Source organism: Mytilinidion resinicola, assembly GCF_010093595.1.
Source record: "Mytilinidion resinicola strain CBS 304.34 unplaced genomic scaffold BDZ99scaffold_13, whole genome shotgun sequence".
Taxonomy (NCBI): domain Eukaryota; kingdom Fungi; phylum Ascomycota; class Dothideomycetes; order Mytilinidiales; family Mytilinidiaceae; genus Mytilinidion; species Mytilinidion resinicola.
Window position 1 is genome coordinate 195,390 of NW_022985449.1, and position 24,080 is coordinate 219,469.

The 24,080-nt window shown below is 51.1% G+C and overlaps 9 protein-coding genes across 9 annotated transcripts; 5 read left to right on the top strand and 4 right to left on the bottom strand.

Moving 5' to 3' along the window:
- Nucleotides 1–99: 99 nt before the first annotated feature.
- BDZ99DRAFT_464556 (bola-like protein) lies at nucleotides 100–788 on the top strand. Its single transcript, XM_033720352.1, has one exon. The coding sequence runs from the start codon at nucleotides 349–351 to the stop codon at nucleotides 511–513; it is 165 nt and encodes a 54-aa protein (XP_033574591.1). The 5' UTR covers nucleotides 100–348; the 3' UTR covers nucleotides 514–788.
- On the bottom strand, nucleotides 683–2,821 carry BDZ99DRAFT_489282 (oligomeric Golgi complex subunit 6; the record flags this gene model as incomplete). The annotated part of the gene is made up of 2 exons (XM_033722973.1): nucleotides 683–2,479; nucleotides 2,528–2,821. The coding sequence occupies 2 exons, from the start codon at nucleotides 2,819–2,821 to the stop codon at nucleotides 683–685; spliced, it is 2,091 nt and encodes a 696-aa protein (XP_033574592.1).
- A 175-nt stretch (nucleotides 2,822–2,996) lies between these two features.
- BDZ99DRAFT_446387 (autophagy-related protein 9) lies at nucleotides 2,997–6,285 on the top strand. The gene is made up of 4 exons (XM_033717966.1): nucleotides 2,997–3,957; nucleotides 4,009–4,122; nucleotides 4,173–4,779; nucleotides 4,833–6,285. The coding sequence occupies exons 1-4, from the start codon at nucleotides 3,260–3,262 to the stop codon at nucleotides 6,138–6,140; spliced, it is 2,727 nt and encodes a 908-aa protein (XP_033574593.1). The 5' UTR covers nucleotides 2,997–3,259; the 3' UTR covers nucleotides 6,141–6,285.
- A 744-nt stretch (nucleotides 6,286–7,029) lies between these two features.
- BDZ99DRAFT_535060 (U3 snoRNP protein Utp20) lies at nucleotides 7,030–15,151 on the bottom strand (the record flags this gene model as incomplete). Its single annotated transcript, XM_033726551.1, has 2 exons — nucleotides 7,030–13,739; nucleotides 13,788–15,151. The coding sequence occupies 2 exons, from the start codon at nucleotides 15,149–15,151 to the stop codon at nucleotides 7,115–7,117; spliced, it is 7,989 nt and encodes a 2,662-aa protein (XP_033574594.1). The 3' UTR covers nucleotides 7,030–7,114.
- Nucleotides 15,152–15,424: 273 nt separating this feature from the next.
- On the top strand, nucleotides 15,425–17,172 carry BDZ99DRAFT_489285 (uncharacterized protein; the record flags this gene model as incomplete). Its single annotated transcript, XM_033722974.1, has 2 exons — nucleotides 15,425–15,438; nucleotides 15,555–17,172. The coding sequence occupies 2 exons, from the start codon at nucleotides 15,425–15,427 to the stop codon at nucleotides 17,170–17,172; spliced, it is 1,632 nt and encodes a 543-aa protein (XP_033574595.1).
- A 646-nt stretch (nucleotides 17,173–17,818) lies between these two features.
- Nucleotides 17,819–19,105, top strand: BDZ99DRAFT_61695 (uncharacterized protein). Its single transcript, XM_033728770.1, has 5 exons — nucleotides 17,819–18,226; nucleotides 18,274–18,413; nucleotides 18,464–18,495; nucleotides 18,554–18,692; nucleotides 18,756–19,105. Exons 1-5 carry the CDS (start codon nucleotides 18,024–18,026, stop codon nucleotides 18,866–18,868), a joined length of 627 nt encoding a protein of 208 aa, XP_033574596.1. The 5' UTR covers nucleotides 17,819–18,023; the 3' UTR covers nucleotides 18,869–19,105.
- On the top strand, nucleotides 19,106–20,104 carry BDZ99DRAFT_535064 (uncharacterized protein; the record flags this gene model as incomplete). The annotated part of the gene is made up of 1 exon (XM_033726552.1): nucleotides 19,106–20,104. Exon 1 carries the CDS (start codon nucleotides 19,343–19,345, stop codon nucleotides 20,102–20,104), a length of 762 nt encoding a protein of 253 aa, XP_033574597.1. The 5' UTR covers nucleotides 19,106–19,342.
- Nucleotides 20,105–20,166: 62 nt separating this feature from the next.
- Nucleotides 20,167–21,405, bottom strand: BDZ99DRAFT_572548 (cytosolic large ribosomal subunit protein L30; the record flags this gene model as incomplete). The annotated part of the gene is made up of 7 exons (XM_033728210.1): nucleotides 20,167–20,529; nucleotides 20,588–20,651; nucleotides 20,799–20,848; nucleotides 20,905–20,978; nucleotides 21,181–21,213; nucleotides 21,276–21,314; nucleotides 21,371–21,405. 7 exons carry the CDS (start codon nucleotides 21,403–21,405, stop codon nucleotides 20,495–20,497), a joined length of 330 nt encoding a protein of 109 aa, XP_033574598.1. The 3' UTR covers nucleotides 20,167–20,494.
- A 331-nt stretch (nucleotides 21,406–21,736) lies between these two features.
- On the bottom strand, nucleotides 21,737–23,881 carry BDZ99DRAFT_446398 (uncharacterized protein). The gene is made up of 2 exons (XM_033717967.1): nucleotides 23,588–23,881; nucleotides 21,737–23,531 (listed from the first exon to the last, which is right to left on the bottom strand). Exons 1-2 carry the CDS (start codon nucleotides 23,849–23,851, stop codon nucleotides 22,035–22,037), a joined length of 1,761 nt encoding a protein of 586 aa, XP_033574599.1. The 5' UTR covers nucleotides 23,852–23,881; the 3' UTR covers nucleotides 21,737–22,034.
- Nucleotides 23,882–24,080: the final 199 nt, after the last annotated feature.

The following is a 24,080-nucleotide window of genomic DNA, read 5'->3' on the forward strand; positions in this document are numbered from 1 at the left end:
AGATAAGATTGATAAAATTTATAAAGTCAGCCATGGACCCGCGCTTGCCTCAAACCCTCAGCAACCTCAACATCAACGAGTCGACTCCCGCAACTATGGCTTCGACGACCGACGAGCCTGCTGAGATGCAGCGCATCACACCAGAGGTGCTAAAGAGCAAGTTGATTGAGAAGCTAGAGGCTACGCACGTGGAAATTGATGATAAAGGTACTATATTTGATTGTGGAAGATGAGGGTGTTATGTCGTCCTTTTATTAAGTATCTGTTAAACATATCTATGGGCCCACAGGTTCCTCCCAGATTGTTCAGCCGCTAACCGCAAATGCCAATCTAGACGGATGTGGACAAATGATTGAAGCTATCATTGTCTCGCCACAGTTCACGAAGAAGACGACGCTGGCAAGGCACCGACTTGTGAATGCCGCGCTGAAGGAGGAGATTGCTGCGATACACGCATGGTCACCCAAGTGTCATACGCCTGAGGAGTGGGAGAAGAAGAAACCGCAGACTTGAGCATTTTGCGGACACGGTTCGAATTACTCAGCAGACGTGAGGTCTCATTTGGCTATCCGGAGTCGCATTCACTAGGGACAATTTGAAGTATGAACCAAATAGGGGTGCATTCTACCTTACAAGCTTCGTGCGATGGCTTCAAGAAGAAACGTCGTCCAGCCTATTCCTTCTAGCTTAGAAGAACCCGAATTTCATCGCTCGTGCGAGGGAAAATATCCCTTAGCCTCACCACTGCCTGATCTTCCGATTCACTTTCGTCATCCAGCAACTCATCCGCTGCTATAATCTTACTTTCCAGGAACTCGAAATCCTCGCAGAACTTGTCTGCTGCTTCCTCCGTGATTTTCTGAACCATTCTCGAGTTCCTCAGCCTTTTGATATTTTCTGCCGCGTCCATAAGCGCCGAGGGAAGGAAGTCATCTAGCTGCTGGCTTGTGGCAATCAGGTGTTCGGGCTTAAAAGGCTCCAGTGAAGCAAGAGATGATATGTCTTCCGCTGAGTCAGACATTTCGCTGACTGCGTTGAGCAAGACGTCAATGCCAGATTCGTATGTCAAGTATCGATGCTGAGACTCTACCAGCTTAGCGGAGTGCTCGCCGATAGTATCTTCTATCTCGCTGATGCGATCACTCGCGAATGAGTAAGGTGCAAGGATGTTCTTAGCCGCTAATAAACAGTTAATGGCAAATATGTCGTTCTTCGGGTCGGCGAGTCTTTTGTATAGGTTCTCGCAGCCACTCAGGAACGGGTCAAGGGCTTCGGACAGTACGGCTTGGAACCCGTTGTCTCGTTCGTCGGTTGCGGCAATGGATGTATCGTAGCTCTTTGCCAATGTCTTGAGCATTTGAAGTGCATCTTCAAGGAATTCTGGCGGTGACAAGTCATCCGGAGCAACTGCAAGGTCGCTCTGAACAGCAGCAACATGGTCTCTCATGTTTGCACGGAATTGCCTCATTGCCGATTCCTCCAGTCCGGTAAAGACATCGAGGACCTCGGAGTCATTGCCGAGTAGCCGTGAGAAGGTGTTCTTATAAAAAGCAATGAGATTCGCAATTTTGTACGCAAGAGTTGCATCTTCGTGACTCTGTATGACTTGTTCGGTTCGTTGTCGCAACAGTCGTGCAACTCCTGTAAGATCGCGACTGACAAGTTGGTTTAAGGCTTTGCGGCCGTCGAATATTTCCTCGTCGCCTTCCAGTCGGGACCAAGGTTCGCTTTCTAGACCTGCTTGAATTCCGCGGGCAATCTCATCGCCCTCCGAGATAAACAAGACCTCGAGTGCTTCTCTCTCTGAGACAGTGGCTGAATGTGCCCAAGCAAGCATGTCCCCCACATATCGGAGGGGGTCGTGAGCATGGAACTCGATTGGCTTCATGGACGACAAGCTCTGCAAATCCGCAGCGGAGCCGGTGAGGGCGGTGTAAAATGAATCTGATAGTATATTTTCCCGCGCTTCGGCGAAGAAGTCCAAACAGCTTTGGAATAGCGTTGGCCGCTCTGCCAGCACTCGCAGAGACCTTCGTATGGAGGCATTGATCTGAGGATTCTCTAGGTCCAGGGTCTTGAACTCACGCTGAATCCAGCGGTACAACTTTTGAAAGGCTGAATTCAGCTGCTTGGAGCTTTGCTCGAGAATCTCAAGGCCAAGTCGCTGATCCTCGGTCCCCAAAAGCACTTGGCAGTCGTAATGAATCTTCTTTGCCCTGGTAAGGGTCTGGAAAAATTCCTCGTCCACAGGCTCGGCGGTGGAGGTCAATGCGGTAGCTTCCTCTTCGGTTATGACAAAGTGCGAACTGAATGCATCCAGCACACGCTGCTTCATCTCAACTTGCTTTCTTTGATTCATAAGGCTGGTTGCCTCCTCCAGAACAGGGCCAGTCTCCTGATTTGCCGCAGAAATGTGCCCACGAAGGTCCGCACAGCTCTGGTTCAGATTCGAGATCGCCGCCCCAATTCTTTTCAGTTGCTTCATCGAAAGTCAACAACGGCACGAGTGATAATATGATTGACTAACCTCTGCGACTTGACCGAAATCTTTCACGATGTCACCGTTGCATTGGATAACCTCTTTCTGGACATCTAGCCTCAACTGCCGCCTTGTCTCGGCGGTATTGCGAATGCCCCTGCCATTGAGCGTCTCCAAGGCATCTCGAATATCGAGGTCAGCATATGATGCCGACAGGACGCTGGTGATCCTGCTGGATAGAGCATTGGAGGTTCGGGACGAGACCCCGATAGAGGGCGTGGCCGGCGACAGGAGGTCTGGCGAAGCGGGAGTGGACCTCTCCTGGAAGTAACTGCTCGCCATTCCGAGTATTATAGTTCGAGTCCAGTGCATCGAGTTTGTCGACAGGTTGGTGATGGGCGAGTGTTTTTCCGATCCGCTGCACGTGGACAAGTTCAGCAGCCTGCATACCCGCGGGCCGTCGCCGCAAACGGGGCGATGACCAGCTGCATCACACGTCAGGCACGCCTGGAGACGGGACGAATGCCAGAGTCAACTCGCCAGGCGACCACGATTCGGGACTCTTCCACCTGACCACAAACACCCTCCCCGACACTTATCACGGCGATTGCTGAGGCCATGTACTAATGACCCGGGATCCATGGATGCGAGCCTGGACATGCGTGGATCTCTCACTGATCCCCTCTCCACCTCCATCCCCCGCCTTCGCGTCTACGACAGCTCCCTTCACCTCCCGCAGCGGCCGCAGGCTTCTGCACAACCCGCCACCTCTTCTCCACCATGATGGCCTCCAATATACTCTCGAGGCTCCTGCCTTCTGCCTCCGATGAACACTCCAACTACGACCATCGACACCGACGCAACCCCTCCGACCCCTCTGATATCGAAGACGGACTTAGTATGGACATTGACGAAGAGAATCTTGGAGAACGGTTTCAGGAGCAGGACCTAGACCACCTGTTGGCCGACGCCACGAGCAGTCATATCACAACTGAGAGCACCGCCTTCCTCAACAAAGAACGAAGGACGAGCGGACCGCACGCAGGTTCTAGGGCGAATCCTGGACGGGGGCCGTCTGCTACACGGAGAGGAGCACACTCCGATGACGACGACGATGTTCCGGAGTCCCTGCTTCTTGAAGGGGCGGATGAGCCTCCACGCCAAAGCATTCCAGCAAACCGCCGACCTGATCCCTACCTCCCTCCTCCTGTGCCAGGACTTGCTAGTCGTCAGGCTAGAACACAGTGGGAGACTGCCCAAGCACAACAACGGCTTCATAACGATGATCGACACTTACCACGCGCCGCTAGGGGCCCTCTTCCAGCGGGTGCTGGTCAGCTTTCAAACGATCCAAAAGAGAGAGCAATGTGGATGTGGGTCAACGTCCAGGACCTTGATGACTTTCTCCGAAAGGTGTACCATTACTATCTTGGCCATGGCATTTGGTCGATCCTTCTTTCTAGAGTTTTGGCGCTTCTGTAAGGAGTTCCTGATGTCCGCATTCATGTGTCTCTACTGACAAGATCTAGTCAATCTGCATTTATTACGGGATTTCTAACGTTTCTTGTTTTCTGCATCAACTTTCAGAATCTCTCGAGTAGCAAAACCATGGAAGAAGTCCTCGTGCCGAAATGCACTCAGCAGTAAGCGATGCTTTCTCAATTTGCATTGCTCGTGGCTGACCAATAAACAGAATCCACGGATTTTGGAAACTCTTCATTTATATATTCATCGTCACCTGGTTCGTTCAGCTCGCTGGCCTTCTAAGGGAAATCCCTGCCTTGTGGAACATGTACAATTTCTACCATTACCTGCTGGACGTCCCGGATCGAAATATTCAGTCTGCTAGCTGGCAATTGATTGTCAGTCGCTTGATGGCTCTTAGAGATTCTAACTATTCAACAGCACAGAATATATCGCCTCGAGCCCGCAGGATTCTTCAAGACAAGTCACGACAACGGATGGATGCTCATGACATTGCTAACCGGGTCATGCGACGCGATAACTACCTTATCGCCATATTCAACAAGGACGTCATGGATCTAGGCGTTCAAATACCTTTCTTGGGAACACGTCAATTCTTCTCACGGACTACGGAATGGCATGTGGGACTCTCGGTGATCGACTTTGCCTTTGGTCAGAACAACGAGATAGACCCAAAGTTCCTCAAAGAATCCAACCGGCGAGAGCTGGTTGACAAGCTGAATGCAAGGTTTCGGACTACAGCTATGATAAGCGTAGTCTGTGCGCCGGTGGCTGTCCTGTTCTTCATAGCGTCGTTACTTTTCAAATATTTCACAGTAAGTTTGAATGAGGTTGCTATCAAGAATTTGGAGCTTACATGTACGAACAGGAGTACCACAAAGACCCCTCTCAACTGGGGACCCGAATGTTCACACCCTTAGCGCAGTGGAAATTCCGCGAATTCAATGAGTTGCCGCACCAGTTTGAACGACGGGAAAAAATGGCATATCCTTTTGCGGACCGATACCTCGCCATGTTTCCTAAGGATAAGACGGAGCAACTTGCCGGTTTTGTGGCCTTCGTTGCTGGCGCATTCGCCGCTGTTCTCGGCATGATCACGCTATATGACTCCGAGTTGTTCCTCGGATTCGAGATTACGCCTGGTAGAAACGTCATTTTCTATCTTGGAATCTTCGGTGTCATTTACGGGATAGCACGAAGCAGCAGTAGGAAAGATGAATTAGTCGTCGACGCCGGCTACGCAATAAAGCAGGTCATCGAGTACACCCGCTACGAGCCAGCTTCCTGGAAAGGCCGACTTAATACCGACGAAGTTCGCAATGAGTTCTCTTCGCTTTATCAACTCAAAGTCGTCATCTTCATTGAAGAGCTTTTGAGCATACTCATCACGCCTTATATCCTCGCCTTCAAACTGACAAATAGCACTGAGCGCATCGTCGACTTTTTCCGCGAATTTACCGTCCATGTAGATGGCCTGGGCTCTGTCTGCTCCTTCGCCGTTTTCGACTTCAAACGCGGCGGAGAGAACAATCACGCAAATGATCGCGAAGACTCCGGGCTACGGGAAGACTACTATACAACCAAAGATAACAAGATGCTCGCGTCTTATTACGGATTCCTAGACAACTATGCACCAGCCGGCCGCGGCCACAACGCCAGACGTCTGCAAAACCGACGGAACTTCCACCCTCCCCCAGTCTTCCCCAGCGCTCTCGCCGGCGCTTCCACACAGGCCCCGCCGCCTGAAATGGCAGCCCGCTCCACAAGTAGAGGCACCACAGGCCGTCAATCTACCCAGCGCCGCACCTCGAGAAACATACCCGCGCCCGGCCGCGCATCACCCATGAACTCCATCCTCTTAGACCCCCACCACCAGCCCCGCAACTCCCCACTCCAAAAGGCGCAAGCAAAATACCGCAACCCCCTCACCGGTCTCGAAGACCCCGACGAGCTCGACGAAGCCGACCTCCCTACGCGGAACTCGAGCCGCATCATGGAGGAAGATAGCAGCTTTGGAGATTCGTGGAAAACGACGAAGCTCGCACAGGCGGATGATGAGGCGGAAGCGGAGGCGCAGGAGGAGGCGAGAAAGGGGGGACAGGGTGGCGTTCTGGGCATTTTGGCGCAGTTTGGGGGTGCACATACACAGGGAAGGGGCGCCGGGGTTGGGATTTGAGGGGTTGAGCTCTTCGTTCTCTTAGGATTACAGCACGGGAAGGGCGTTTTGTCGTCGCATAGGGATCTCTGAGATATCATGGGTTTGGGTGTGGATATATAGGGGATAGGTAGCAACAATATTACATAGGACGCGAATATAGTCTATTCTACAAAGCGTGGGCATAAGTGTATCTGTGTGCTTGAGAGAAGAGAGAACAGTGCAAGTCTCTTACAAAGGTAGTGAAAAACATATATGTGATTTTGGGCAGGCCGCAAGAAAGCTGCTGAATTTGCACAAGTAGGCAGGGCTGGGCGTGATTAAGGTGGGAAATGTGTTGGAATACAGAGACAAATGGAATCTTGGCGTATTTTTGATAGAGAAGCTACGCCACTTCAAGCGACCAATGTCTTCAGGCATCTTTCCCACGTGACTGAGATCACCTAAGACTTGGCAGTGAGAAAAGTGTGGAAGGCCGAGGATGAGCAGTGCCAAGACATACATGATTAGTAAGGATGCAGGATGTCTTGGCAGTGCTCATCATCTGCATTCCACACATTTCCGATCCGCCAAGCCTTGCCCATGTAGAGATTACCTATTTGGAACCTTGCAAGACAGGCGCCAAGGTGTGGAGTTTTGTTGTAATTTCCGCAAAGGGATTTGTCCACGTAACCTCGAGCTTGTACGAGCGACACCTTTTCACTCTGCCGGGATAGTATTGGGCCGCTCAAATATCGTGGCGGAAAAAGTGTCGAGCAAAGATGTCAAGAAACCCAAATGTTACGCCCAGAAGCCTCCCGACCTAGTGGTTAAAGGATGTATGTAGAGGCCATATGCTTCGAATTGAGATGAACAAACGCAGAGTTGCATTCATTACATGCTAATCTATCGTATCAAAATACGCCCCTTATCCAGAAGGCCCTGACCGCCTCATAATCCACTAATACCCGAACGCCTTAACCATGCAACTCCATATCACCATCCGTCCCTCTCTCTCACCATCCCCTCCTCGCACCTCTAGCCTCACTCCCCTTCTCCTTCCGCTTAACCCTCTTGACATCCTGCCGTCTCCTCTTCTCCCTTCCAAACTCCTCTGGCTTAGATATAGCCTCAACCCTCCTTTTCGCCCTCCTCCCTTCCCGCCTCTCACGGATTCCCCGCTGCACCTCCCCTACTACTGCCACGTATGCCGTCGTCCCCAGTCTCTTCTGCAGCGTCGATAGAATCTCTTGCGCTTTATCCGTAAGTGCTTTGTATGCGTCGTTGAACGCGGGATCTGTAGACCGCGGCACGGTAGTCGCGGGATCGACGAGGGTGAGCAGTGGAGAAAGAAGGAGTGGTAAAGAAGGCGTTAGAGATTCAGTGGGTAAGGACGAGCATAGTGAGAAGAGCAGAGCCAGGGTGGCGGTCTTGGGGAACAGCGCTTCGAGGCGCATGATCTTGGTTTCGGCGCGGAGGAGATGCGCGAGGCGGGCCAGGAGGATGTGAAGGGCTGTTGGGAGAGCCTCTGGCTCGGGGGAGAAGCCGGCGAAGTCGTCGTCAGAGGCCTGGGCTGGGCCTTCTTCTTCCTCGTCCTCATTGTCGTCGCTTGCGACTTTGCGGCGGTTATATTTGAGTCCGTTGGCGGCGAAGCAGCGCGCGAGGAAGGCGATGTTGCGGATGCTGTCTGCGCAGAGCTCCTCGGATACGCGCGAGAGTTCGTCGGTGGATTTGGGGACTCGGAGGACTTTTAGGGTGCCGTTCATGATGTCGAGCATTTCCCCGCCATGGAGCTCCAGGTCACCGGAGCCGATGAGAGGGAGCGAATCCAGTCCGGTCTCGGCGTTTGTGGAGGCGAAGTCGCCGAAGTATCGCTGGATTAGTCGGGCAGCTGTGACTTTGACCCATACGTGTGGGAAGGATATGCATCTGCGGACCGAAGTCCATAGACCTTCCATACCCACAGCGAACGTCTTGCTGGGGGCGTATTTGCAAAGTTTCGAGAAAGTATTCAGGGAATAGAAGATAAGCTCCCAAGATCCATCCTCGTCGAGGTCGGCGTGCTCTGCGATGTTTTGCTCGACATGATCGAGAACGTACGCGATTTCCTTCGACTGGCCCTCTGTAACTTCAACGAACAGTCCAAAGCTCTGCATCGCTAGTCGTTTGAGGCCCTTGTTGTCCTGGTCCATCCATCTCTTGAGTTGCTCAATGATCCGTTTTGTCTGCTCACCATCCGTGCGTTCGAAAACCTTTTTCAAGAGAGCACTCGCCATCTCCCGACACTCCTTGGACTCATCATTGAACATTTGAACCGCTAGCGGTATGAAGACCAACTTGAGGATCTCCTGGATTTTGTTGTCGCCGACCTTGGTGACCAGAAGATTGACAACCTCCATTACAGATTGTCTTCCCTCAACATATTTGTAGCTCAAGTTTTTGATCAAGAATTCGAGCTGCTTTTCAAATCTCTTCTCAGCTTGAGGATACTCCATGAAGAACTGGAAATACACACTCCGCGCTGCATCTCTCGAACTTCTTGTCTGATTTGTGACCATCATGGCAGCAACCACATCGATGACCTCGTAAACCTCCGGTATCGCTATTTTACGCGCCATCACTGCTCTAAGAAAATTGAAAGTTACACCTTGACGGTCTGGCTCGTCGAGATCAGGCTTCAGTTGCTTGAGCAGATAGGCAATGTTCTTTTCCTTGACCTTGACATCTCGCCTCTCGCGAAGGATTGCAGAGATCAGTTTCAAGGCTGCCTGCGCTAGTTCCGTGTTGCTTGACGGCGAGTTCTTGATGCTTTGAACAGCTTCGGCGACGTAGAGGGGAGCATTTTTGTCGATTAGAGGAAGAGGCACCTTGATGATGGTCGTGAGAAGGCGCATGGCTGAAACTTGGACTTCTTCTTGTCCCTGAATGAGGAAGTTGCTGATGATCGGTATGAAGCCTGCAACATTCTGTGGCGTTTGGAGTGACTCCTGCTTGCGAAGAACGGATTGAAGAATGTCCATGGAGAACCGCGTCATCTTGTAGAAATGAGAGGCCTTTGCGCCCTTTCCAGAACCACGGGACGACTTCATAGTGATGAGATACTTCTTCGTCCGCTCATCATCGTCTGGTGCACTAGATTGGGACTGCATGCCATTGACTTCTTGAATCAGCTGATAGCAGAATACTAAGATGTCTCGATTCTTAACAGCGTCGTTGAGCTGTATGCCCAAGCCGATGCGGCGGAGCAGCTCGTCAATTTTTCGGGCCATCTTGATGTTCAGCTTCTCGAGAAGCAGCGCCATGATCGGCCGAACAAGGTCAACGAGATGATTCAGGGTTGTTCCCTTTGCAATGAGCTCCATAGAGTCGAAGCTTTTGCTGCTTTTCACTTCTCGCATCTTGCTGATGTATTCTTCTGCATCCTTCTCTTGTCCAGTGACACCAAAAATGTCGTCCATGATGATTGCCACAATATCTCGTAGGCAGTAGTCGAGGTCTCCAGGAGCCAGGTGATAAGCGAGGTCATCAGTAGGTGATGATATCTTGTTCAAAAGTGTATGCATCGTGAAGGAGAGAACGTGAAGCTGATAGCCCCGTTGAAGAGCAGCCCGCAAGGCTTTGAGTATAAATCCAAAGTAACTGGACCCAATCAAAGTCGAGATTTCGCCCAGAGTGTTTCTCGTCATGTCTCGTGCGTCCTGCGATTTACTCTTCAAGATTTGACAAACATCCAAAAGAACGGAATGCAACTTCTCCGCAAATTGATCTGGAGGCAACACACGGAGAACCTTGGTTACCGCAACAGCGATCGGGACACGAAGGCTGACAGTGGACTCATCTTTCTTGTTCAGAAAATCCATCAGGGCTGGGAGAATGTTGGAGATGAGATCATGCGAGAGCTTTCCCTGAGCTGGAAGGGTCATTGCTAGTTTGGTCTGAGGTAGACTGGGCGGCACAGTCATCTCGGCATCAACTGAGGATATTTCAGCGCCATTGACAGAACGCGCGTCTGTAGTAATCGCAGCATCTAATTCTTTGGCTTTATTTGTTGATCGAGGCTCGATGTATCCCTTAGAAATTCCGGCATGGCTAAGCGCATCCATGATACCTCCAACGAGTCTTATGACTGTCTTCTCCATATCCTCTTTGCTTTTGATGTAGCTGGTAAATCGGACTAGAAGCGCTCTGTACTGCGGCCACTCAAGATATTGGGCAAGTAAGCTGATGGTTCGTATCGCCTCTCCTGCAAGGTTGTGGGCACTTTCATCATCCGACTTATCGAAAATGAAATGCTCTATGAGCGGTATGAAAAGGTGTGCTAAGTTGCCACTATCAATTTGGCCGGTCTGTGTTTCAGCTGCAAGCCTTCGAAGTGCCCTGGAACGTCGGTGCTGCTGAATATGAAGCACATTTGTGAAAAAAGAAGCCTCATCATCATCTCCTGCCAGAAGAATGTGGAGATCGGAAACCGGAGACCAAGTAGGGAAGCGTCGCACTAGCTGTGCAAGGACCGAGAGGTACTCTGACCTGACTAGTTCGGAATGCTCACGAAACCCCTGTTGAAATCCTGGAAGGATAGTTTCCGATATCAGAGCTTTGAACTCATCGACAGAGCTACTGTCGCTGTCTGTGGAAGCGGCTTCAATGAATCGTCGAAGGGAGTATGACGCGTTAACCCGAATACTCAGTTCCTCGCTGTCTTTGATATAGTAGAGCATGTTGAAAACCAGAGGGCGCCATTGCCTGAGATTATAAAAGAGATAATTATCTTCGTTAATGACGCCGAAGGCTCGAGATCGTCGTTCAAAGTCCGGTTCATCGAGTCTGTCTATGGAGAAAGAGTTAAGCCCTGAACAGATATCTGCAACCTCCTGCAGATCGACATGGCTTTCGGATAGATCTTTGATAATAGCGCAAAGAACTTGTCTGTTTGGACGATCCTTGAAGAAGGCGAACAGCGAGCTTGTGACACTGAATATGTCGTCGAATATACCTGTAGCCCCAAGATCACATCGAGGAATGAATTCGTGGAGAATCTTTAGGAGGTTTCCTTTGGTTTGTGGATTGACACGCTTCGTAGGTTGCCGTAATAGGAAAGTTGCTATCTCGATCAAGTTCTGTGACTCGGAGGAACCGACGACGAATGGTGCTAGATCTGCGACACAGCCAACGGCAGTCTCCAAAAGATCCTTGCTAGGGCCTTTGCGCAGTAGATTTCCGATCTGCGTCAAGAACATGTTGGAATATGGTTCCAGAATTTGGCTTCGGACCTCGTCCCTCAGCTCGTCCGCGTTGGCAGTGGATACCTCGTTGCCGATGTGGACAAGCTTAACAATACTTCGCAAGATATCGTTCAACACGAATAGCTTTACCTCGTCTTTTGCAGAAGGGACCTCGAGGCATTTCAAAATCTTAGTCAAGATATCAGGGTTGCAAGTTACGAGAAACAATGCGGTCGAGAGCGACTTGGCCCATACCGAAAATAATCTGAGAAGCCCAGAAATGGAATGGGCTGTCTCGTTAGGTAGTCGTTCCAGTCTTGGTTCGGCCAGCTCCCGGATAATGACAGGTACATAGGGTTTCCAAGCAAATTCTGGGCAGCTTTCGAAAAACATATTCAGTGAGTGAAATCCTACTTGTCTGATAGATTTCAGCAGTGACAATGGAGCATTTTGCGGAAGGGAAGCTCCGGCATCGTGTTCGCTGATACCGCGGCTAGCCCGAATCAAGCAGTATAGCAGAGGATCCACTATTCTTGGGACATATGGCAGAACTGTGGCCTGAAGAGTGTTGATGAAGTCTTCGAACATGTTGAGGAGGCCGAAATGCTTTCTGGGTTCCAGAATATCTTGTCTTACAAGATCCTCGTTGAGACTTTTGTTCTGGATAATCGAGATGTCTTTGAGCTGCCCAAGAGCAATGTCTAGGAACTGAGCGGTGGCGCCCTCTCCTAATCTTGTCAACGCGATAAAGACGGCCTTTCGTCGGGATTCCTGGCCTCGTTTCCCACTTGCTGACCCAGATCGACTAACGACTCTGCCGTAGAGCAGTCGTAGTATGATTGGTAAAAGCGCTTCACGATGGTCTTCTTGGATATTATCCTCGTCGTCGCCAATGTCTAGAAACACAGATATCTGCTCCCGGAATCGAGCCTCGTCAAGGAGATTGAAGAGATTCTCCTCGTATCGATTAACCGCAGCGTTCTTCCACGTCAGAATAGCCTTGAGGGCGGACTTTTGGATTTCGACATCTCCATTTTCGAGAAGAGAAAGCAGCGTCGAGTAGACTTCGGTCGACTTGTACAAGACCTTGGGATTAACGAATTGCGCGAACAGCGAAAGCATAGCCTTCTGTTCTTTTCGAGCCCACCGAAGGGGCTGCGCTTCTTCAGCATCTACGGCGTCGTCCTCGGAAGCTTCTTGGTTGGTATTGATATCCGTCTTTGATACCCAATCGAGAAGTACCGGCACTAGAAGTCGCGACCGTTTCTCAGCGACGTGTGGAATTGCATTGAGAACACGAAGTGCTTGAGTTCTGTTGGCAGAAGAAATTAGATGGGCTGGCTGATGCTGAGATTCGAAAAGGTCTTTCAGCTGCGAGGAAGCTTCGTCGTTGACTTTCTGCGTATCTTCGATGACAACGATTAGATGATTGACATTGCTGCATTCGAACTCAGACATGCGCTCTGTAGACTTGGCCTCATCGTTTTTCGGAGCTTGTATTTCTGGATGGTCCGGAATGCTTTCCAGCCAAGCAAACGCAATCTGCGAAACTGCCGCTTCCCCTTCGCTGGTTGCACATATTTCTTTTAGGGCTGAGCATGAATCATCCCAGAGCTGGGCAAATCTGACATGCAGAAGCCCAAAGCAGAATTGCGGGATTGCTGTTGAAAGCCAAGGATCCGAAGCTACGGATTTATAGCTGGTAGCTAGCTTTCTCATATTCATAGAAAGTGAGCGTGATGTTTCTATGCCGATGGGACTCTCTTCGATCAGAATGGCCGTGGATAGGATCTGACATATCTCGCCTTGCAGAGTAGAAACAATAACACTGAGTACTTCCAGTGCTGCCAGCCGTAGACCGTGCGACGGTGACCCGAGACATGGCAACAGGGCAGCTTTCAATGTTTCCATGTGCGGTCCTCTGAAGTCAAAAGCCTGCGGTCCCTTAGTTATCAAGGAGAGAAGTGCCTGCCAATAATGTATATGATGTCCATAGTTCGTGGATGCGAGACATAAAGATTGCCATTGGCCTTGGAGTGATTCAAAATTGTGTCCGCTTTTGATCAAATACGAGAAGCCAGTACCGAAAGCGAATATGTTCCTAGGTGAATCGGTACTAGACTGAGGCGATTGTAACACTTTGTCGAAAAGACTCGAAATGCTCTTCAGCATATTTTCTTTGTGAGAAGGATCTATTGCAAGGGTCTGACTTGCGGAAATGAAGCCGTTACACTTGTAAATTAGCGCATCCTTGCGACTATGAGTCGTCTCGGCAATTGTATTGAATAGTGTGACAGCTTGTTCTTGCCATTCGACGGGGCACTTCAAACTTTGAGATGGGATGGCCGAGTTTTGGGATAGGCGAGGCAATACGACACAAAGTTCGTCACCGTGGGTCTGCCATTTTGAAGCAATGAATCTATTTTCGCATTAGTTCATACTCGTGGTTAGATTCATCAACACATACCTTCTAAAATGCGGCAAAAGCAAGGTCCCAAATCGCTCGGAGCCCAAGCTTGCAAAGAACATGCAAAATGGCAAAAAATGAGACTCCCAAGGTTCAGTGGTGAAGCGTTCAAGAACTCTGAGGTGAGATATTGATGCTTCTAGAGGGCAACTCTGAAAAACAACCGCATATGCACTTAGCACGTTGGCGTAGGCTGTCGAATAACGACTTCCCTCAATGCCAGCGGTGACAGAATCTAGGGTCTCTAGAACGTCTTTCCAATCCTCAACACGATTGCCTTTCCGCACACCAGAGACCAAGAAGATCAGCTGGGCGGAGAGTCGGATACCGTCCTCTCTCTCAGGGGAGTTATGGAGTCTTATCTGCTTGAGAATTGCGGTAAGAAGTGGTTTGAAAGTAGTGGAATTGGTGTGATGAATCAGCGCAGTCACCACGCCTTTCAGAACATCCTCAATAGCAGAAGATGGCTCTTGATATTCGCGAGATTTGAGAGAAGCGTAGGTCTGAGCCATCAGTTCCTGCACGATGACTTGTCCACCAGAATGTACGCCGTTCTGTACACCTTTTATAGACTCTGTGATGAGGACCATCAGGCCTTGCTTGTACTGATCGATGTTCTTCTGGTCCGAAAAGCCCTGCAAATCTTTGACGATGTGCTCGAAGATGTTTTCCAGTGGGGTTTTATCCCTGTGGTATGACGCTGTTGCTTTCCGGAATAGAAAGCTGAGAGATTCTGCGGCGAACCTCATAACGAAGTACTTTTGTTGCCGTTTCCCCAGAAGTGGTGCCATCAGATCGAAAAGTGGTCGCAGATCTGGTACGAGGAGTTTCGATAGATACTTGAAGAGCCATGCTAGGCAAGTAAAGCTCCATTCGATAATCTCAGGTTCTTGCCTAGTAGCAGCGAGCTGGGAAACAATCGACACTGTTCGCGCAAAGTGTTTCTCGAATCGCACACCCAGATCGTGCGCGAAATGGCCCACAAGGTTCAAGAGCGGTTCCAAGCTCCAGATATCCCCCTTCTCAATATATTCCAGCAGTATGTCCAGGATGCGGTCGCCATGGTGGAGGATTTGGGGGAGGCTTTCGCAAAGAGAGTTGACTTCTCGGGAGAATTTGGTGAAGTCTTCGGAGATATTGCGGTCCCTCCAATCGTCTAAGGAGGTCTTGAAGTATGAGAAGTTCGCGGTAACGTCTCCGTCGTCGTCGGTGGGGCGGCGAACTCGGCGTACTGGGTCGATGCTAAGCTTTGCGATGCGCTGGGAGAAGGATTCGAAGTGGTGTTTTCGGGAGGAGGGGGTTCCGCCTTTTGTATTCTTTGGCCGGAAGGGCTTTTCTGGCCGGCCTCGAGACATTATGGCCATGTTTGCGGTTTGGCTGTCAAGCAAGGTTCATGCGTGGGAAGTCTAAAAAAAATGATGGATGCCAAGATTTCACGCTATCCCCAATCGGGGATCCTTGCTAGCGCGCTTCGACCACCAGAAAACTCGACGTTGATTCACCACAACACCGCATCTTAGATATGCACTTAGCGTGCGGTCACTTATCTTCCCTTCTTTCACCATTACAATGTCACAGATGAGCAACTGACTAGCCTTGCTGAAGCCTCACTCGCTGGCCTCAATTTAAGATTCAGCATGGCCTCGAAAATGTAAGTGCAACCATTCCCAATCTATTTCCCGTTTCGATATACATCATTTCAATCTTATATCCGTATTGTTCTGTTCAAAAGGGAAATCTGAAAGTGAGCTTTCTAATTAAAGACAGTCTCGTGGTTGGTGGTGTTTACGGCCAATTCCCTGCCGTGTTCAGCAAGATATCGGCACTGCATGCTAAGAATGCCTTCGCGCTTGCAATCATCGTAGGGGACCTATTTGCGGATCCCGTGACGGCGACATCGCAAGACAAAGACAACGTGAAATCCCTCATTCACGGAAACATTGATATCCCGCTCCCAATCTACTTTGCTCTTAGCAAACAAGGACTCCCCGAAGATGTCATTGAGAAGCTAGAAAGCTCTGCTGGTGAACTGTGTTCCAATCTCTATTTCCTCGGAAAACGAACTACCATCAAGACCTCTGAAGGCATCCGTATTGTTGCCCTTGGCGGGAACCTAGATCCTAACATCACTGGTGGTGCGTCGAAAGACAAATACCCACCATTCTATGGCGAAGGGGATGCGAGAGCCTTACGCGGAGCCAACACAGCCGACATCCTAGTGACAAGCGAATGGCCAGCAGGCATCAGGACGGGCTCAAAAGTCGAGTTCCAGTCAGATCTAGGAGAGCCACCATCTCAGCAATGCATTGCCGATCTAAGCTCGACTCTAAAGCCTCGCTACCATTTCTCCACTTCTACGGACACTTTCTTCGAGCGCGAACCTTTCTTCCACGCACCAACTGAGGAATCACCAGACACGTTCCCAATCACCCGATTCATCAGTATGGCTTCATTCGGAAATCCAAAGAAGCAGAAGTGGATATATGCCTTCTCGCTAGATCCAACTGCCGCATCACCCGTCGCCGTCCCTGTCGGGGCAACTGCCTCGCCGTTGTCTATGGCGGGCAAAAAGCGACCCGCGCAGCCGAGTCAAGCGTCGTCTTTTCGTTTTGCTGGCAGCGGCCATGGCCGAGGAAATAAGCGTCGTCGCGCACCTCCTACAGCTGGCGAATGTTTCTTCTGTCTCTCGAATCCCAACCTGGCAACTCATCTCATAACCTCAATCGGAGACAACGCATATCTAACGACCGCCAAGGGACCACTTAGCACCGGACAGACATTCCCCAAATTGGCGTTCCCATGTCACATACTCATCATTCCACTGACCCACGAAGCTACCCTGGCGTCTATCGAAGAAGAGTCTCGCCATGCACTATACGAAGAGATGAACAAATATCGAAGCGCCATCCATAGCATGCTCATCTCCCTCGCCGGATCAGAGCTAGGGTCAGTCACTTGGGAAGTCAGTCGATCCGGCGGCGTCCATACCCATTGGCAATTCCTTCCGATATCAGCAGATCTTATTCGCCAAGGGCTAGTAGAGGCCGCCTTCAAAGTGGAAGCTGAGAATCAGAAATATCCGAAGTTCGAAGCCAGGGATGTCGGTGATGGCTCCGAAGAATCCAATGACTTCTTCAGAGTCGTCATCTGGTCCAGTCCGGAAAATGATGATAGCGAGGGCAAGGAAACGAGCCTCGTCCTTCCCCTGGATGCATCATTCAGGTTCGACTTGCAGTTCGGACGGAGGGTTCTAGCCAAGCTTCTAGGGTTGGAGCAGCGTATCGACTGGCACGACTGTGGGCAGACGCATGAGCAGGAGGAAGCGGATGTTGCGGCATTCAAGTCCGCATTCAGCGACTATGATTTCACTTTAAGCGACGAGTAGTGGCAGGCTCTAGCAGGAGCATCGAGGTTGATTCAATCAATGAAAAACGCTATCAGGAGCACCTGGCGTATTGGAAAGACATCCGGGCAGGATCATGTAGGATTACTAGGTACCCAAACCCCACCCACGAGATGCTTTTAGTCATGCCAAGTTTAATAGCAAGATTGTGAGGGGAAAATGTAGCAGCCTTGAACCCCGTGACGAGGTGGAATGGGCGACAGCCGCCGAATCGGAGGATTGAGCCCTTTCGAACCAGGCACATGTCTGCATCTATCAAGCCTACCCGACACTCTCAACAGATCGCGGCATCGGCCTGTCGGCGGACAGGGCGCACTTGTTCTAGCGCGCATCGCGAAGCTTGTGTTTCGGCCAGGGACCATAAAATAAGACCCGACAGGCGATCTGCACCCCAGAACGAATGATAAGAGATCCCCACCCATCGTGTTGCCTGCCACGCTCTCCACTCCAATCTTTCGCCTTTGCACCCCTCCAACGATCTCGCCAAGCACGCTGTCCTTGCATAAAGGGCGGCCCCATACACCAAATGAAGCAGCTCCATTCACTGCTCAGGAACGCGGCCTCTACGCGCTTTGCATATCACTCTTGGCACTTCCCTTGACCTTCCACTTTGATCTCGTTGTCGCTATAATGGAAACTGTTTATGAGGATGCGACTAGGCGTGTTGTTATCGTTAGCTTGCGACTACTAACATTCACTCAAACATCGCGGGAGCCTCCGACAGTGAAGAGATACTTAAAAGGTGGCGAAGATCGCGGAGTCTCCCTCCTCTAGCTAGCTAGGACCAGCATCTGATTAACGGTTGCATCAATTGCCAAAACTTCTCCGCAAACATGAAAATGCTTCTTGCCATTGGCCTTCTTGTAGCCTCGTCCGTAGTCCACGCACTACCCGCCCCTGCTCCAGCTCCATCACCACCAGGTGTCCCTACCACGGCGACGGCTAAGAGCAATTTAGCTGCCTTGACCGTTGCAGCTCAGGGCTCCCAGGACGGCTACTCCCGAGATCTGTTCCCTCACTGGATCACTCAGAGCGGGTAATGCATTCAATTCCCCAATTGCATCAAATTAACTGACAATTCAGTACGTGCAACACGCGCGAGGTTGTTCTCAAGCGCGATGGCACCAATGTCGTTACAAATTCCGCCTGTGCTTCCACAAGTGGCTCATGGTATTCTCCCTATGATGGAGCTACTTGGACCGCTGCCAGTGATCTTGATATAGGTGATTATTACAATCCAACATGCAGTGATTGCTCTAAACCAACAACATAGATCATTTGGTGCCTCTCTCGAACGCTTGGAAGGTGAGCTTAGTTCTACCCGCTTTCATTGAGGATACCTTGGACTTATACTTATTTTCAGTCTGGTGCCGCTTCATGGACTACCGCGCATCGTCAGGCGTTCGCCAACGACCTGACAAACCCGCAACTGCTTGCTGTAACAGACAACGTCAACGAAGCAAAGGGTGATAGTGGACCTGAGGACTGGAAGCCCCCTCTTAGTAAGTTCTTTTGTTCATTAATCTATAGCCAGAGCACCCAAAGCTAACAACATATCCTTTCAGCCTCGTATTACTGCACATACGCAAAGATGTGGGTCAAGGTCAAGTACGTCTACGACCTGACTATCACATCGGCAGAGAAGAGCGCACTGACGAGCATGTTGAACACGTGCTGAGTGTTGCATCCGCATAATCTCAAAAGGGCGACAAGATCACCCAGCTGGTAGAAAACAAGATTTCGTTACGCTTTTACATCCGTCGTCTTTGATACTAGGTGGACACGATTTCATTGCTTATTTCTATAGTCAATGCTTTTCCTCCATTTTGGGTTTGGCCGACCCACCCTCAAGCTATCTCTTCGTGTGCCGTTGTCATCTACTCATCGCAATTTGAAATAAACCATGCTTATGTCTCATGAGGGAAAAGAAGAGAGAGCAGCACGCCGCCGATACATAGGTCAGAGTCTCGCTCTGCTCAAGCTTACTTTGGCTCCGGCTGCTCTTTCCTTAGACACGAATGCCACCTGATATTCCCCCACACCACGTGTCTACCTTACCATCTACAAACCCTATGACTCTTCTCCAGAACCTATATATCATCATCAACATCAGCCCGCAAGCCTAGAAGGAACCCCCCTCCCCAACCTACCGATGCTAGACGGCCCCGCCGTGTCGCGCGCGCTGCCCATCCGGGGACGGAAACCCTCCCTAACCCCCTCCACCACCTCCAGCCTCGACGACGGCTGTCTCGCATTGTGCAGCTTCGCGAAAGCAAAAGACAAGACCGCAACCCTGCACCGCTCGATCCAAGCAACCCCAACGGCATCACCACCCCCATCTCGACCTCACCTGCCGCCGCAAGCCGACAGCGCCGCCACGCCTCCACAGCCATCCACCAGCACCCGAACCTCGACCTCCCCCTCCACCATCCGAACCTCGTCAACCCGAACCTCAACACCAACCCCCAAAGCGCACACCCTCGCCCACCCCGGCTCCCTCGCTCCCATCTCCCACTTGACCGTCTACCCGCCCCTCCCCTCGCCCACCCCCCTTCGCCACCCCTCCGCCCCCCACACCCCTCCCCTCCCCCTCTTCCCCCCCGGCTACTACACGATCCCCGAGATCCGCCGCATCTCCGCGACGACCGTCGACTCGGACAACGACATGTTCACGGCGCAGGAGTTCCTGGACACGACGCGGCTGTTGCCGACGTACTTGCCGCTGAGGACGCAGTATCATGAGCGTGTGAGGACGGTGGAGGAGGTGTGGGAGGAAGGGCTGCCGCGGGAGAGGAGGGGGAGTGAGGGGGATACTGGGACACAGGCTAGGTTTGCGGAGGTGCCGCTGGAGGAGGATTGGAGGAAGGGGAGTATATTGGGGAGGAGGGAGAGGATGAGGAGTGTGGCGTGGTGACGGGCGCTTCGAGAGAAAACGTTTTTGACTATGCACACCTCAGAAGCAGGACTTCTCCGAACGCTGCTATCTGTGTTCCTGTTCGCGAACAACCCGGATTGATAAGCGGGCTTGGAATTAGATACCCTAAATCTCGAGTGTGGTTACTGTGGTGCTAGATATATCCTTCACTGCGATTCTCTAGAACCACATTATGATAAGCAGCACGAAGAAAGTATGAGTTGTGTGCCGAGCACTACTGATCTTTTTGATTCATGCAAGCTAATTCGCTGACGCAGAGCAGGATATTTCCTCTGTCCGCACGCAAGCTGGCGCCTCGAACGCCGCTGGTCGTTTCAGCCGAGCCACGAAAATACCTAGAACCAGTCCCAATCATCGTCCATCTCACATTTATGCGGTGCTCGTGCTCAGGATGTCGGAGTCACCTATGCCCGCATTAGTACCAGCCCAAACCCAGGAATCGCTACAGGTTCAATAACTCACCAGCATCCAAGATAGCCATGGTCGAGCAGCGGAAGAGTTTACCGCAGGCAGTGCCCAATTCGATCTTTATCACCGAAACGCGTTAGTATGATGCATAGCCCTCCGAAGTCTCTATGGGGAGAGACATCTTCTCAGGGCTTGCCCTCGGGGACCGGCCATGACGGCGGCCCCGTCGTTAGGCCGTGAGGTAGGATAGGGGTTGTAGACGTACGTTGTTGCCGGAGAAGTGATGCACAGAGGTCTTCGAGAGCATGCTATAGTCTGGAAAGAGGTCAGCAATTGCATCACATGTTTCGATTCACCCTAGTATCACGTACATTCAAGCTCGCTCTTCCTCAGTGGGGGGCTGTTGCCCGCGATGATGACAAGCTTGGCCTTTCCAGATCGAAGCCTAGACGGGTGTTAGAGATTTAGGTGATGTACACAGCTGACGAGTATTCGAGATTCGTATGCGGGGAGGTATGGCGCAGTTTTGCCATGTGTTCAGGCAATGTAGAGGGATGAAGTGGAGGCGTGTCGTAGATTCAAATTGGACATAGCGGCGGAGGGGACGGATATTGCACATTCAACGGGACAGAGAGGTTGAAACGTACGACTTGAGGGTTGACTTGTAGCCCAAAGTAACCCTGCGAATCATGTCAGCAACTGTACGAGGATAATTTGTGTCTTCGAGGAGGGGCTTTCTTACTTTCCAGACTTCATCACAAGCGCAAGGCGCGAGTTGATCCTTTTTGACGAGTTAGGATCGAACCGATTATGCTTTCGGGACAAGAGAGCGCTTACGAGTCGGCGGTCTTCTTGTTCTTTTTTGGGGCCATTGTGAGTGAAAAAGGGTGGGTTGCGGATTGAGAGGGTGGTATAGGTTGACGATGGCGAGTGACGACGGGGTTCGAGGACAATTCCAAAGTTTCGTGGGAGTGCGAAAATGTCTTGGCAATGAAGCGAGGAGCTAACTACGTTTGGGCTCCACGTGATGACCACCCCCTCACTGAATCAGTTGAATGAAGTTACCCTATATCCTGTGAAGATTCAGTGAAACCAAGTCTATCAACATGAGCACTAAGTGATAACGATGTTTGAGGTGGCTTGGCGATTTCACAGCATGTTGTTTAACTGCCTTGAAAATGTAGTTATCGTATGACTTTGAATGAAGACACCCAAATACGACAAACGTTTATAACGTGCATTGAAATCTTGGCTGCATTAGAGCTGGTATCTACCTGAGACGAACGCGCAAGTTCCAGAGCCTATTCAACAATACATATTGGGAACAATGATAGGAAGAAAAGCCCAATGCACTCCCCATCAAAGGCCTACTTAAGACCAGCCGCAACTCCCGTATCAAATAGCCCAGATAAGGCTAGAAGTCCGCCAACTCCAACTTCCAATCCCTCATAATAAAACTTCAAGCTCGTCCAATTCAATGAGCAGTTCTTGAGAGCCCATTTTACGCTGCAGCCTCGACAGCCGCAGCAATCTCCCCACCAGCCTCCGCCTCGGCCCAATCTCCCCAAAGACCGCGCTGGGCTCTGAACCGCAGCGGGCCACCAAGTTGGTCTACTGGCTGTTCGACCTTGATAGCAGACTTAGTAGCTAGCACCAACATCTCGAAGAACATCCGTGTCGCATCGGCCTTAGTTGTGTTTCTCTCCGGTAGCATATCTTGGAATAGCACACTGGTCTTCAGCCTCTCGGCCTCGCTTTCCGCAGCAGCTGGTCCGAACCTCTCGCGTAGTAGATGAACGGCATTCTTCGTGCCTAATGAGATGGGGCCGCTGTCGGCCGGGTGCAAGAACGGGGCAGTGGTGTCGTCAAAATTGTCGGGAATTGGGGATAACGCTTCCTCTTCATCCAGTTCGAGCGGGGGTGGTGCTGGTGCATCTTCAGGGAGTTCGATTATATCATCCTGAATGCCACTGACGCTGTCGTTGATGGCTGCCATTGTTTCGTCGTTATCATCGAGATTGATGTCCACAGCACCGTCGTCTTCCTCGTTCTTTCGTTTCCGCTTGAGCTCTCCGGATCGTTTTACGACTTCCAGTGACAAGAGGTCCCTGAGTTCCGGCGCCCAACCGATGTTGCGACCCTCCCCTAAGATACTGGAGACGAACCCTCCCGTTTTTTGCATGGTCATGAGCGCGAGAAGCATGGGATCCCGCGGTAAGAAGGAGGCCGCTTTCAGGATTTTCGATCGATCGTTCTGCTGTGCCCTGATCTGATTAGAGTGGATTTCGGTGTCCGCATCAGCGTGCAAGACTTTGCGCCGCTTGGCCTTATGCGCCTGGTGAATGGTCTCATCTTCGTCTTCCTGGGGTTCAAAAAGGGTGGCATTTTGATCGCCGTTGACGGTCTTCTCCAGCTCTCGTTCCGCACTGGAACGAATTGAAGATAGTGGCGATAGCGTGTCCCGTTGGCGGCGGTTCGCACCCTCCGCACCCAAGTCAGGAAAGCTAGGTGAATTAGGCGTGTCCAGGTCATTGCGATCCAAAGCTCCTTGGAATAGAGAGGTATCCTCTACGATGAGGTCTTCGTCTCCAAAATTGAGCTGCACATCGTCGTCCAGTGGCTTCGCACTACCGCCAAATTCTTCCGAGGCGTTTCGCTCAAGTGGTGCGTCTCGAGCCATTTCAATTCCCAAACTCGTTCCTTCCAGAAGGTCATCGTCAAAGTTGAGATCGATGTCGTTGTCCAGAGCTTCAACAGCGTCCTCAGTATGCTCCTCAATGCTTCCAGACAGAACCTGCTGGCTGTAGATCAAGTAGTTCGGGTCTTGCGCAGCGCTTAGGTCGCCCCGTAATTGTGGTTGAGATTGAAGCATAAAGGGATCTGGCGGCGCCAAAAAGAGGTCCATATCGGTGACTTGGTCGACAAGCAATAGAGACTTCGGATTCGCGGCATGGGTCTGGTTGGCGGGAATATCGACATCATTGCTAGATCTGAAAGCCTGTTCAATCGTTAGAAAATACGAACGGCGCAAAGTCGCAAAGTGACGCGACTGACCATCTTGAGCTTCAACAACGCTTCATTGCAGTCTTCCAACAGATAGCGCGCCTTCCTGCTGTAGATGCGCACGACGCCGAGCAGCAGCTGGCCACTGAGTCGAAGGGCGATTGGCGCCTGGTCCTTCGCGACGATTGTGTTGACGTTCTTCGGGATGTTTGACTGCAGGATGTTGTTTTTCGAGAGCTTGCGCTCCATGTTGGCGGCCAGCCAAACACGGGCCAGCGGCCCCTCTCTGGACAGCAGGCGCTCGGAGTAGAACATGGCGGGGTGGTGTCGATGGGTTGGTGTTGATGAAAGAGAGGGACGCGTTGGTGTGGCTGGGTCTTGTTGATGACAGAGGCGCGAGCAGAGACCGACATTCACCCGGCGAATGTCACGTGATACGTATTGAGTCCACTAGATCCCCAGAAACACCTCCAGGGGCCGTCCAACCAGGCAACTTTTTCTTATTGTAGCTCTTTGAAGGCTCTTTCAGTAAAAGTTTAATGGG

What these genes read in the sequence shown, in the direction of transcription:
- BDZ99DRAFT_464556 (XM_033720352.1), top strand. Translation starts at nt 349, where the DNA reads ATGATTGAAGCTATCATTGTCTCGCCACAGTTCACGAAGAAGACGACG.
- BDZ99DRAFT_446387 (XM_033717966.1), top strand. Translation starts at nt 3,260, where the DNA reads ATGATGGCCTCCAATATACTCTCGAGGCTCCTGCCTTCTGCCTCCGAT. An exon ending in GTGCCGAAATGCACTCAGCA is followed by an intron (nt 4,123 to 4,172) that starts GTAAGCGATGCT and finishes ACCAATAAACAG; the next exon opens with AATCCACGGATTTTGGAAAC. An exon ending in TACTTTTCAAATATTTCACA is followed by an intron (nt 4,780 to 4,832) that starts GTAAGTTTGAAT and finishes ATGTACGAACAG; the next exon opens with GAGTACCACAAAGACCCCTC.
- BDZ99DRAFT_61695 (XM_033728770.1), top strand. Translation starts at nt 18,024, where the DNA reads ATGAAAATGCTTCTTGCCATTGGCCTTCTTGTAGCCTCGTCCGTAGTC. An exon ending in TGCCAGTGATCTTGATATAG is followed by an intron (nt 18,414 to 18,463) that starts GTGATTATTACA and finishes CCAACAACATAG; the next exon opens with ATCATTTGGTGCCTCTCTCG. An exon ending in CTCTCTCGAACGCTTGGAAG is followed by an intron (nt 18,496 to 18,553) that starts GTGAGCTTAGTT and finishes ACTTATTTTCAG; the next exon opens with TCTGGTGCCGCTTCATGGAC.
- BDZ99DRAFT_446398 (XM_033717967.1), bottom strand. Translation starts at nt 23,851, where the DNA reads ATGTTCTACTCCGAGCGCCTGCTGTCCAGAGAGGGGCCGCTGGCCCGT. An exon ending in CGTTGTTGAAGCTCAAGATG is followed by an intron (nt 23,532 to 23,587) that starts GTCAGTCGCGTC and finishes ACGATTGAACAG; the next exon opens with GCTTTCAGATCTAGCAATGA.